Source organism: Genypterus blacodes, unplaced genomic scaffold (assembly GCF_046128005.1).
Source record: "Genypterus blacodes isolate CSIRO-AG114 ecotype Tasmania unplaced genomic scaffold, CSIRO-AGI_Gbla_v1 ptg000130l_1, whole genome shotgun sequence".
Lineage (NCBI taxonomy): Eukaryota > Metazoa > Chordata > Actinopteri > Ophidiiformes > Ophidiidae > Genypterus > Genypterus blacodes.
The window spans coordinates 17,501-31,019 of NW_027466932.1; the positions used below are offsets into that span (position 1 = coordinate 17,501).

The 13,519-nt window shown below is 51.8% G+C and overlaps 2 protein-coding genes across 2 annotated transcripts in view; one reads left to right on the forward strand and one right to left on the reverse strand.

The window, feature by feature from the left end:
- Positions 1-5,888, reverse strand: part of apbb1ip (amyloid beta (A4) precursor protein-binding, family B, member 1 interacting protein) — a 10,851-nt gene extending 4,963 nt beyond the window's left edge. The window contains exons 1-6 of the mRNA XM_076163319.1: positions 5,628-5,888; positions 2,149-2,208; positions 1,432-1,519; positions 768-1,033; positions 604-681; positions 265-424 (exon numbers count right to left, since the gene is read on the reverse strand). Coding sequence (XP_076019434.1) covers positions 265-424; positions 604-681; positions 768-1,033; positions 1,432-1,519; positions 2,149-2,208 — 652 coding nt within the window. The 5' untranslated portion in view covers positions 5,628-5,888. The remainder of the gene's footprint in view (positions 1-264; positions 425-603; positions 682-767; positions 1,034-1,431; positions 1,520-2,148; positions 2,209-5,627) is intronic.
- A 3,014-nt stretch (positions 5,889-8,902) lies between these two features.
- Positions 8,903-13,097, forward strand: nell3 (NELL (neural EGFL like) family member 3). Its single transcript, XM_076163303.1, has 4 exons — positions 8,903-9,338; positions 9,958-10,517; positions 10,899-10,965; positions 11,104-13,097. The coding sequence occupies exons 2-4, from the start codon at positions 10,143-10,145 to the stop codon at positions 12,627-12,629; spliced, it is 1,968 nt and encodes a 655-aa protein (XP_076019418.1). The 5' UTR covers positions 8,903-9,338; positions 9,958-10,142; the 3' UTR covers positions 12,630-13,097.
- Positions 13,098-13,519: the final 422 nt, after the last annotated feature.

The following is a 13,519-nucleotide window of genomic DNA, read 5'->3' on the forward strand; positions in this document are numbered from 1 at the left end:
AGCTGCACTTGTGTATGAAGAGAGCTTCACAAGTTTGGTTGAGTGACTGATTGGGAAAATAATAACGGTCACCATGGAGACAATTGAAGGTGTCACAGTGAAACCGATGAGACAAACAAAAGGTCGAACAAGCAAACGAGGTGGGAAAGCGGCTTCAGACAGGACCAGAACCAGAATCCTTTGAAATAAGACGCACAGTCAGCACAGAGAGACCTGGAGGACTCTCTGTGCCGTGTCCTGTGCCGTGTCCTCTGAAGGACTCACCCAGCTGCAGGTCAGGGTTGGTCTCACTCAGGCTCCAGTCCACGCTGCAGTCACAGTGCGTCTTCTCAAACAGGTTGTCCAGGACGTCCCTCACGTCCTGCCTCTCGTCCACCATCAGCGTCTTAGAGCTGCCATCTGTCATCAGCACCTTCACCACCAGCTGCCAAACACACACACACACACACACACATACATCCATCTGTCCTCCTCCTCCTTCATGTATGTGAGGTCGCACTGCAGGATGACATCACTCTCCTGACACTTTCACCTTTTTCTCCACTCGTTTCTTCCAGTACACCCAAACACTCTGAGTGAGCTTTCCTCTTTCATTTAGCTCACCTTCTTCACTTTAGCCTCCTTCAGCTTCTCCAGAGCCAGTTTGATCTTGTCGGCCTTCATCTGCGCCTCCATCTCCTCCTGAGGGATCACAGCCAAACCTTTGGTCAGCAGACGCTCATGCAAGTTCATTCCTTCTACAGGAAGTCCACACTCAGAGGACTCACCTTGGTCGGCTTGCTGCCCTGAGGAGGCGGCGGCGGCGACGCCGCTGCGCCGAAGGAAGCCGGGGCGGTGATGCCGGCGCTCCTCTCAGGTGAGGGCAGGGAGGCGAAGGAGGGGGTGGGGTAGGTGCTCAGGCCCTGCGGCGGGGGCGGTAAAGGCTCCAGCTCTCCTATCTCTGCTGCCAGTTTCTCCTCAGACGCGTTGAGGTCGGCGACCAAATCGGCCATGAGAGCGTCCAGGTCGTTGTCCTCCAGCTCATTGAGCGACTCTGCAGACAAACACACTTAGTTTGATTCTCAGAGAGCAACAAAGAGACAACAACAGGCTCAGCTGATTCATGTATGATGTCATGTGTTAGTGTCTCAGTCGCGTTTCACAGGGAATGGAAACATGGAGCTTTACCTCTGATTAGGCTGCTACCATGTAGCTAACAAGTTTGACTGCCAGTGTTTACGTGACACAGAGTGATAATAATGGGATTTCTCTCAGTGGAAGCTTGTAGTTTGTAATGAATACGTTTGAGCTGAATGTCATGAGTCATCTCTCATAATCTGCCTGTTTGTTGCCTTTGAGCCAGGCATTAGTGATGCAGAGCTGCAGGCAGAAGCTAACGTGCTAATGAAAACAAACAGCAGAACAGGAACCATCAAGCTCGGGTTCAGTCACCGTTCAGGTCGGTGAAGCCGAAGGAGAAGTTGACTTCCTTGTTGGAGCTGGAGGGAGATGCCGGAGGAACCGTCTCCACGCCGAGACTCTGCGGGCGAGAGAGAGAGAGAGAGAGAGAGAGAGACAAAGGGGGGGAGAGAGAGAGAGAGAGAGAGAGAGAGACAGAAGGAGAGAGAGAGAGAGAGAGAGCAGAGCCACGTTCACCTGAATGCATCGTGTCTGTGAGGCAGCTGAGCGTTTTTAACGAGGAAACTAAGAAAGAAACATTCTGAAAAACAAAGCTCTCCTAGTCATTGGCTGCTTCGTTGACATAAACGTGTGGTGTGCATGTCTCAGGGGTCAGGGGTCACAGGAGGGGTCAGTCTGGGTCAGTAACACACGCAGAGCGCTGAGCCCTGAATCGTGTCAGAAAGCCTGTTTCCCCCGGTGGCTTGAAAACAACATCAAAGGGATCGGCTGAAGTTCAACCGCCTCACGAGTTTGACCTCTGACCTCCTATCCAAAGCAGAGTGTGACCGCAGCCCTCGACGGTCCAGTTTACTGACAAACTCACCAAGGAAACGTCACACATCAACTATGATCAAAACAATCTTGAAGAATTAGAATGAAGAACTGAGCTGAGATCTTCTGGACTCCTCTAAGAATGAAACCTTCATGGCCGCTGCTCTATATGGAACATCATGTCTAAGTGTTGTCATGGCGACCGAGCTCACTTACCTGGGTGAGGAGGTCCATCTCGCCCAGCAGGTCACTGAACATGGCGTCTATGTCGTCCATCTGTGTAAAACAACAACAAAACACAGGTCAGAGGTCAACTTCAGAGTGAGGCTGAACCTGATCAATGCAGTTTGTTGATTGGTGCTGCAGGGCATGCAGGAGTGTTCCTTGCTTGGATGTGGTCGTCATGACGAATGACAGGAAAGGAATGTTTGGAATGAGGAGGTGAAAACATCTGCAGGAAGGCAAAGTCTGTACGTCTGTGCGTCTGTGCGTCTGTGCGTCTGTGCGTCTGTGCGTCTGTGCGTCTGTGGGTCTGTGCGTCTGTGCGTCTGTGCGTCTGTGGGTCTGTGCGTCTGTGGGTCTGTGCGTCTGTGCGTCTGTGCGTCTGTGGGTCTGTGCGTCTGTGCGTCTGTGCGTCTGTGCGTCTGTGCGTCTGTGGGTCTGTGCGTCTGTGGGTCTGTGCGTCTGTGCGTCTGCGCGTCTGTAGGTCTGTGCGTCTGTAGGTCTGTGCGTCTGTAGGTCTGTGCGTCTGTAGGTCTGTGCGTCTGTACGTCTGTGCGTCTGTGCGTCTGTGCGTCTGTACGTCTGTGCGTCTGTGCGTCTGTGCGTCTGTACGTCTGTACGTCTGTAGGTCTGTACGTCTGCGCCCAGATCTAATGTGGCTGCAGGCGGGAGCTCTGCTCTGAGACGCTGCAGCAGGAAAGTGTGGCCTGAGGCAGGAAGTGTCTGTACGCACGAGGCAGGGACTCATCTCAGCGTGTCGCGTCTTGTCGCTCCGCGCAATCAAACAAGCAAGCCGTCTGAGTCCCATTCCACCTGATCCACCTCATGTTTACATGGCAACCCTGACACAAAACACACTTGAGCCACACACACGCACACACACACACACACACACACGCACACACACACACACACACACACACACACACACACACACACACACACACACACGCACACACACACACACGCAGGCGCACACACACACACACACACACACACACACACACACACACACACACACACACACACACACACACACAAACACACACACACACACACTACGATGGGCTACAGTCCAAACACACAGCCTGTTTTCCTCCTGTCAACGTAGGAGTTGATTCAGTCACACGGGTGCAGTCATGGGGTTTGATCCCATCAAACCCCATCAGTGCTCCTGTATGACTGCTCTCTCGCTCGCTCGCCCGCCCGTCCACTCGCCCGCCCAGTGTTTCTTCTCTCCGTTTCAGGCCTGGGCGTCTCACTCTTCACTTCCTCTTCACTTAAATTTAGACCTGATGCCTGAGTGTTTCTCACAGCGTCACGTGCTCGGCGTGTTCTCGCCTCAGCAGCTCACTGAAGCTACACTGTGAGCACAGTTTAAGGAGCAGCCACATGGATGTCCTGGATGTTCCTTCTTGTAGTGACTCTTGTGAAGGTGGTTCTCCTGGGGCCTTTGATCGCTCCAGATCCTCTGACCAGGAAGGAGGTGGACGCCATGTTTACCTCCAAAGGATAAAGAAGAACCGCAGCAGCTGCACACAAACACAACCTCTCTCATGGTTCACTGCATGCACATGTTTGGGTCCATCCCCTCTCAGATTCCACTTGGACTTTTCTGAGGGCACCATTAGTCCAGCTCCAGGAGATCCAGGGCACTTCCTGTTTCTCCCGGCTCTTATTAGCTCCTATTGGCTATATCAGGTGTGTTGGTTGATGAGGAGCTGGTGGCTCCAGGCTCTCTTGTGTGAGATTTGAACCCTTCACTGATCACCTGGAGATGGAAACTTCAGTCACTTTGCCCTGAAGCTGAAGAACATCTGGTACCTGATGAAGATGCTTCATCTTCTGTTTGTGTTTAGCCTTCTTAGCGTGTTCATGCTGAGTGTTTGGTGAGCACCAATCACAGTGCTGCAGCCTCCAAACAGAAGGAAGTGGTGACGGGGAACTTCCTGCACCTTGCAATGTTGAAATCGTGAAGGAAGTGGTGACACACACACACACACACACACACATCTCCATCTCAGTTGGGTCTCACTCACACTAACTGCCCACATTGAAGTCATTACTGATTGAAGCACGTCAGATTCACCAGAAGCGGCCAAAACAGGGAAAATATTGATTATTGGAATCCTGAAACTTTGACTTTGTTCATTTCTGCTTTCTAACAAAGAGAAAACATGAAGCAGACAGACAGACAGACAGACAGACAGACAGACAGACAGGAGGCTCAGTTTGCTGCGGTGCAAAACCCACAGAACACGTTCAGGTATTGATGATTATTGGACATGACCGGCACAGAGGGGGCGGATCCTGACACACTGTGTAAGGTGAGAGGGGCGGAGCTAGAGAATCATTCACCCTTTCCCTTCAGAAATGAGTGAGGATTGATGTGTTGAGTTGAAGGTTTGTGTTTTTACTGTGTGCTTCGATGCCTGAGCTCCATGTGATTGATCTAACTCCCTGAATGATCAAGGAGACTTCCAGGTTAACCCCCGACTGTCCACTGAGTCTGGGGCTTCACCGACAACAACTAAAGTCTTCAATACAATTTGTATCATGACTGACATGTGATGGGAGGTTAGGCCCCGCCCATCACAGATGTTTAGCCTTCAAGAGGCTTCAACCACACACACACACACACACACACACACACATTACAGCAATAACAAACGGTAATAACAAACCCAAAACAACAAAGACCAAAGCTAAACTGAACACAGAAATCATATCTATTCTTATCTCTGACTCTGATTGGAGCTCAGCTCATCAGTTACATTGAAGAAGTGACTGTAGTTTATAAACTCATCGTTTCCATACTAAGCAGCTTATATTTGTATTTATATTTCTGTTTTTCTGAGCACATTCTTCCTTGTAAACGTCTGATTGTCTGATTCCAGTCACACTCCCCATGGCTCTCTGCGCTCTAGATGGAAACTCAAGGTCACATTTCTGCGCCTTCGTGTCGTCGCTGAAGCCAAACGTACAAAATGTTTCCAACGTCCACGACAAAATGAGAGCTGGCTGAGGCCGGACAGCTTCAGAGGCCGAGCCCAGATGGGTTTCATGTGGTTATTGAGTCATGCAGCACTCTGCTGTTACAGCAGGGTCCACCCGGGCCAGACGCTCACCTTAGCCTTAAAGCTCAGGGACGCTTCTCTCTCTTCTTCTCTACCACTCTGAAGTGTATTTGCCAGTTCTGTCCTCTTAAAACAACATTTGACAAAGTTCAGCATGAAACCAAAGGATCAGATCACAGGTTGAACTCTGAGCTGTCACACTCAAGCTCCTGTCAGTGGAACTGAAACAGAGCCGGTGGTTTTGTGTGATCCTCCGTGCCAGAAAGAAAGTCTCACTTCTGGTGTGAGAGGGTCAAAGTCGGCAGCACGCCGCGGTTCCTGCTGTAGAAACATCAGCCCGCCGTGTTTCCCTCCTAACTGAAGGAACAACAGACAATAAAACACACACACACTCACCTTTGCCAAATGTTTGTCCTTGTTTCACCGCACAAGTTGAACAGAAATCACTTTGACCTTTCTTCGGCTGTAATCCGGGGCGGCGCTCATATGGACACAGATCTGGGTGTGTGGGGTTTGATTGCATCTGCTTCTTTGACTGTTAACTTTGCTTCCTGCTCAATGCGGAAGTTCAGGTCCGGACCTGTCAGAGCATTCCTGCCACGGCTCCACACTTTCACAACACACTTGTCCGGGCAGCAAACCCCCCCTGCTACCCCCAACACACACACACACACACATACACACACACACACACACTTAACAACCAGCTTATCTGCACTCTGAGCTTGAACACTGAGTTTTGAGAGAGAGAGAGAGAGAGAGAGAGAGAGAGAGAGAGAGAGAGAGAGAGAGGGAGAGAGAGAGAGAGAGAGAGAGAGAGACATAGAGAGAGAGAGAGAGAGAGAGAGAGAGAGAGAGAGAGACAGAGAGACATAGAGAGAGAGAGAGAGAGGGAGAGAGACAGAGAGAGAGAGAGAGAGAGAGAGAGAGACATAGAGAGAGAGAGAGAGAGAGAGAGAGAGACATAGAGAGAGAGAGAGAGAGAGAGAGAGGGAGAGAGACATAGAGAGAGAGAGAGAGAGAGAGAGGGAGAGGGAGACATAGAGAGAGAGAGAGAGAGAGACATAGAGAGAGAGAGAGAGAGAGAGAGAGAGACATAGAGAGAGAGAGGGAGAGAGAGAGAGAGAGAGACAAAGAGAGAGAGAGGGAGAGAGAGAGAGAGAGAGACATAGAGAGAGAGAGGGAGAGAGAGAGAGACATAGAGAGAGAGAGGAGAGAGAGAGAGAGAGAGACAAAGAGAGAGAGAGGGAGAGAGAGAGAGAGAGAGACATAGAGAGAGAGAGAGATGATTTTTAAGAGAATAACAGCGTGGGGTGATTGACCAACCTTACAGAGAGACGTATGTCATACACAGTGCTGCTTTATGTTTACATGCTTTGCGACCTTTGACCTGCCTGTCAGGTCGGCTGGGAGCGTGCGGTGCGAGGGTCTCGTTCAGAACAGAGAGAACAGCTGAGTCAGCATGAGGAGTGTGAGGGTCTGGGTTCATACCTCGCCTCGCCGTGACTGATTTACCGCAGCAGGAGCGCCAACGCGCCGCCCCACCGCTGAGATCTGCACCAGAGCATGGCAGAGTCCAGCTGAGCTCCACCGCCGCTCACATCAAGCTCCATTCAAGTCAGAGGGGAGCTTTGCCCTGCCAGACTTCAGCAGCAGGAGGCGCTGCAGAGCTGCAGGTCTGCTCTGGACCAGGACCAGGACTGTAAAGGTCTCATGGACATGGAAGAACCAAACACCTAAAGGACACTTCCTGTGAGGTGAAGTTAGGATACAAACATGTTTTTATTCTTCCACTGAACTGAAGACTACAAACGTTTGTTCCTTTGAGAAGCAGGAAGGAGAAACTTGAGGCAGCACGGTGAATCAAAGAGCGCCGAGCTGTCAGGCGCTGAATAGCAAGCAGCTCTTATCTGACCAGGCACACACACACACACACACACACACACACACACACACACACACACACACTGCCTTTATTTACATTTCACCTTGAGTAAACCTTGAGTGAGCAGCCTTCCTCCTCCTCTAGGCCAGCAGGAGAGGAAGGACACACTGATCATGAGCAGTACTGCTGCTCAAACACAGGTTAGCTATTTAACGCTGGACCTGCGGCTCTGTTGAGGCTCTGTGATCCTGCAGTGAGACGGTTCTCCAGCGGCCCTGGGTCTCACATTCCTGACTCCTGCCTCAGGTCTCTCCAAGCACACGTTTGACCTCTGTTGGCTCCGTCAGACAAACAGGGGTGCTCAGTGTGACAGGCAGGACAGAGGGTCCAGGACAGAGGGTCCAGGACAGCAGGTCCAGGACAGAGGGTCCAGGACAGCGGGTCCAGCACCAGCAGCTGTCTCAACATCCAGCCTGCACTGCAGAGTCAACAGTGAGTGAAATGAAGTAGGTGAACTCAGTCTGCAGACGCGTGGCAGCCGTCCAACACGACGCACAGAAGCAGAAATAACAGTGAGCTCAGAGCTCAAACCTCCACCAAGGCCAAACATTTATCTCTCAGTCGCCATAACCACCAAAACCTGCATTTACATCCAGATCCCACAGATCCAGATCCAGCCGATCCAGATCCCACTGATCCAGATCCCACCGATCCAGATCCAGCCGATCCAGATCCAGCCGATCCAGACCCAGCGGTATTGAGTGTTTGGTTTTGAAGGCTGCTGCACCCTCCTCAATCTCTGCTACCACCTAGTGGTGAACATGTGTTAACACATGACAAGCAGTCTGAATGGTTGTCCTAAGTTGCTGCAGATCTATGATCCATACCCGCCTGAAGATCTACTGTGAGGTCCATCAGCCCAGGACCCACATCTCCACTCATCATGGCACGAGCTGCTGACCGGTCTGAGGAGGCACCCGGAAGTTACTATAGGATAGAGGTCCATGACATCATTCAGAGGGTTCAGGGTCAAAGGTCAGAGGTCAACAGGTTACAGAGAAACTTACAGAGAAACCTCATTCAATGTATTCAGATCACAGGTGTATCACTTTAAACATTCAATCCACAAGCTATTTTACCAAAACACACACAAACCAAGTTTAAGAAAACAACCCTGCTCAGAAATACAACATTTAAATTCAGCATGTTAGGTTTGATGGCCTGAACGTTATTTAATGGCGCCTCTTTTGTTTGTGAGGGGAATTCCCTCAGAAGAGCAGGGGAGGTGAAGGGTTAATGTGTGGCTGGGGAAACCTGATGCTAATGAAGTCTTAGGAATGCCACATACTGACACTGTGGTCCAGACGGCAGAGAGGAGGCAGGAATGCGCGCCGCTCGTGTTTGGATTCCTTACTGACCGACAGAAACGCAGCTTTCACCAAACAGCTGAAGGTAAACCGAGCGGGGGAAGTCTCCGGTTGTCACGCTGGAGGTTTGCGGGGACAGAGAGGCGCAGTGAGGGTCTGTAGGGTTTGGAGTTTGGGGATTGAGATCTGGAAGTCATTTGGGATTTTGGGATTCCTCCTTCTCTCCAGTCGGGAATGCTGCTGAAGTCGCTTGTTCTCTTCTTTTGCAGGAAGACAAAATGGTTTTGCCGACATCCCTGCTGGTGCTGCTGCTGTCCGGGCTCACGCTGCAGGACACCGCGGAGCTCTGCCGGGGGACGCAGTGCCACGGCGGGGAAGCGGCCGCTCCGAGACCGTGCGCCGGAGCGCACTGCGCGGCGGGGAGATCCTCCAGACCAGCGAGGCAGTTTAACCCGCAGGGGAGAGCGTCGCACAGCCACGCGTCCCCGTCCTCACCGAGAGGCGCGGGGCCCGGTGTTTCCCCGGGCGCACGGACGAGGGCGCACGAAGTTTCCTCCGCAGGATGCTCGGGCTCAGACTGCGCCGCTCCAGTCAGACCGTCCACCAATGACACCCGAGACTGTAGAGGGATCGAGTGCAGACTGCCGCCCAGGATCCGGCCGAGGCCACGGGTGAGGGTCTGCGTGGGAGAGGGATGCGCGGCGGGTCCGGAGCAGAGCGGCAGCCAGCCCGCCCCGGTGCATCTGTCCGACAGAGCCGCGCAGTTCCTGGGAGACTACCCAGAGTTTGGATATCCATCGTCGGAACTCGGCAGTGCGCCTTTGGGTGTCCAGCTGACATGCGACATCAAACCAGGTTTGCTATCCTCTTCATCATCATCTTCATCATCATCAAACGTTTTATCTACAGCATGATGTCATTGTGGTTTATAAGTACGTTGATCTTCCACAGCTGTACATTAAAGCCAGGAAAGAGACTAAATAGATACAAACAAACAACAGACATGTGAAACTAGAGTTCATACCTCCATCGAGTAAGACTTCCCCCGCTGATAATCAAACCAAAGTTTGATTCCAACAGGTTTTCTTAGTTTTGGCGCCACCGTCAGGTCAACAGCCTGACGACCCTTCAAACTTCAAACTTGGTGGACCAGTTGGCCACAAACCAGGGAAGAATTCATTCAATTTTAGTGAAATCAGAAAGGAATAAAGCGCTCCTTCACTTTAACTTGGGGAGATTGGGCTTTTAAAAAGTAAGTGAGTAAGTAATTCAGGAAGTAAAACTGTCAGGAAACAGCAGTCGACCTCAGAGGCGGTGACTGACACCCTCTGACCCCACAGTTTGATCATCTGTCCTCTGGGGGCGCTACAAGGCGCTGAAAGTCTTACAAGTGTAGAACTTTACGGCGCTATTCTCACTCTCAGTTCTGCACAGTAACACAATAAGAAGATGTCTGTTTGTCCTGATCTCTAAGGGGAGAATGAGGTTCCTTCAGAAGATGCTCTCATCCTGCATCTCCAGCTGGCCAAGGGTCAGGAGAAGCTTGTGGAGGCTCTGCGCGCTCAGCAGGTGGTCATCCGCGATCTGCAGCAGAAGCTGGTAGACCAACAAGAGGCGCTACTGTCTCAGCAGCGGGAGATCCTGGAGCAGCAGCGCCGCATGTACGAGCAGATGGACACGGTGAAGGCCCAGTACGGCCTGCTGTCCGACACCGTCAAGCAGGTGTCCTTCCAGGGCCTCCAGGGGGAGCTGCAGAGCTACTTTGAGAGCCACCTGGCGGGCCTGCAGAGTCAGGCTCGCAGCCACCTGCAGAAATCCTACGCCGTCCACAAAATGGAGGTGGATTCTAAGGTGATGGACGTGGTGGGCGAGGCACACGTCCCTCAGCCTCTGCTGGCGTGTCCCTCGACCTGCGGACCTGAAGAGTTCTGTGACTTCCAGAGGGACTCGCCTCAGTGTGAGCGATGCACCATGTGCCCGCCAGGCTTCTTCCTCATCTCACAGTGCTCGCCAAACGCAGACAGGATGTGCCAGGTAGGTCAACATGAACACTTTAAACGTGTGGACGTCCTCATCAGAGCAGACTGTGACCACAGGCATCAGCAAGTAAAGACAAATGAGTGTGTGTAGACCAGCAGGAAATACAGCAGCACTCCAGAACTGATCACACTGTATTGATTATTGATTTACATTAACATCAAAACTAATAAACACAGAGGGCATTCATCTGGAGATGGGGAGGTTTTCAAGGTCAAGAGGTCAAATTCTAAAAATCAAGTACACAGAGAGGCGGGTGTTGGTTGTCATGGTGACATGGTGAGCTGATGCTCATAGGCACTCGTGACTGTAGATTAACCCCATCAGTGATTATGATGCTCAGGTGTTTATGTTAATCTTGCTGTTTGTGACCTGCAGGACAGAGATGAATGTCTTGAATTACCAAACATCTGTGGAGAGCGAGTGAAGTGCCTGAACACTCCAGGTGAATGATCATGGATGCTGAAGTGTACTGACCTGTAGCTTCTTGTCTTTAAAGCACTTTCTAACAAACACAATGTGAGCATTCATCACACTGACACTCTCCATGCTCACTGAGCCTCTCTGGTCTTGTGCGGTGCAGGAGGGTTCAGGTGTTTGGGCGTCTCAGAGAGGGAAGCGGTCCTGGGCTTGTGCGGCCACGATTACTTCTATAACCAGGAGCTGCAGGAGTGCCAGGCCTGCTCAGACTGCGACGGAGAGCCCACAGCCGTCGCCTGCACGGCCGTCAGCGACACCGTTTGCGGGTCGCCCGCAGAGAATCGCCTCTCGCAGGCTTGGGCGGCAAATGTGGCGATTCCCTCTCCCAGGACCGCCGGCGTCCACATCTTCCCCGGGCTCCAGCTGAACATCAGAAGCAAGGAGAGCAGCGACCTCCTGTGGAACGAGGCCGGACGGCTGACGTTTCTGCAGCACGGCCTGCTGTGGTTGGACCACAACTTTGCCATAAAGCACAGCTGCAGGAACTTCCTCCAGGTGGGCATGAGGCTCAACGGGAGCCAGGAGGAAGAAGGCCAGGACCTCAGCGGCGTCCGTATCGAGCAGCCGGAGGGGAAATACTTCCAGGGCGTCAGCATCAGCAGCGGCGTAGAGGTGGAGCCTAACCACACCCTGACGCTGCTGCTGAGAAGCCCCAATCATCACTGCAACCAGAGCAAGGACGTCCACGTCTACGATCTCAGCGCTCCGTCCTTAAGTCTGCTCTGGCTGTCCCACGACACCGGCGCCGTGGCTATGACGGCTCAGATGTCCCTGTTGGCTCACTACCAGACCAGCTACCGCCCTACGTTCCGCATGACCTCGGTGTCTGACCCGTACATGATCAGCCTGACCCACGACAGCCGCGGCGTGCGCTTCACAGAGAGCGGCGTGGTGAAGTTCGTCCTCCAGCAGGCGCTCTACTCCATGGGCCACACCTGCGTCCGAGAGGGTTTCTCCTTGATCGCCTATACAAACCGCAACGGGACCGATCAGGAGGCCGTGCGGTCCTTCAAGACCGGCGTTAACTACAGGGATACTTCCATCACGCTGGCTGGGGCCGTCGTCGTGGACGCCGGCGACACGCTCAGCTTTGAGATCACGTCTCCTTCTCAGTGCAACACTCGCTACTTTGGGGACAGCACCGGGATCAGCATGTTGAGCCTCATCTGGATCCCCTCGGCTGTCTCGTCCGCCTTGACCGCCACCGTGTCCAGGACCGGTCTTCCCTTTGGAGCGGTCAGGAACAAACCCCTGTCGTTCCAGCAGATCGGCCCCGACACGCCTCAGGTCCACTTGGCCCGCTCAGGGGAACCCGACACCAGGAAGAACTTCATATTCCATGAGAAAGGAACAGCAAACGTAGCTGTGAACCTAAAGCTGATCCACTCCTGTAACGTGATCAAACTCACTCTGCACCAGGCGGGGGCGGGGCAGGCGGGTCCTGTGGCTCAGCAGGTGTCTGGGTTTATGCCTGAAGGGAGCGAGTGGGCCAGTATAGGACTGAGGGCCTCCTTTCAGGTGCAGAACGGTACCGCCGTCTACGTCACTCTGGACTGTATCCGTGGACGGGTGAACCAGATAACCCATGAGCAAGGCACTAACATTTCAGTCCTCTGGGTGGCAGTTTGATCCAAGCAAGGCTGGAGCCTTTGTCATCGACGCAAAGCGGACAATATTGAACTACGAAGTGTAAAAGAAGATCGATCGCTTCCTTTATTGTGTTCCAGTTTACGTTTTATTTTGAAATCCCAGTGGGTTGCGACACACATCCTGTAAGTACTGCTTCTGTTCCAAGTACTTCAGCTGGTTGAGCAGTGACCAATTCTTATGTTGTGTGTGTGCGTGTGTGTGTGTGTGTGTGTGTGTGTGTGTGTACCTGTGTGTGCGTGTGTGTGTGTACCTGTGTGTGTGTGTGTGTGTGTGTGTGTGTGTGTCTCACTCCATATGTACTGTATAAGCCTTCATCCCTTCACATGTTTAATAAGCACCATGTATGTATCAAACCTTTTGTACTTGTTATTAAAGCCCTGAAGAGTTACCATGACAACGCTGTAGATTAATGACAGTTAGTCAACTTTAATCAGGAATTTGGAAATTCAGTTTGATTTCCAATCATATTTATTTGACTTTTATAAAACTATTGATTCCATAGTGGTCAGAAATAAACAAAAAATAAAAGTTAGTGTGCGTCAGTGTGTGTCAGTGTGTGTCAGTGTGTGTATTAGTGTGTTTTAGTGTGTGTCAGTGTGTGTCAGTGTGTGTTAGTGTGTGTATAAGTGTGTGTTAGTGTGTGTCAGTGTGTGTCAGTGTGTGTAAGTGTGTGTATTAGTGTGTGTTAGTGGGTGTCAGTGTGTGTGTTAGTGTGTTTTAGTGTGTGTTAGTGTCTCTCACACGTGTCCTGCATTTGCTTCAATCAATCAATCAAGTTTGAGCTCTGTTCATTGATTGGCTGCAGCTCAAAGCAAAGATCAGTTCACTGAAAACACAGAAGAAGAAAACAAGGAGAACAAAGTAAACAG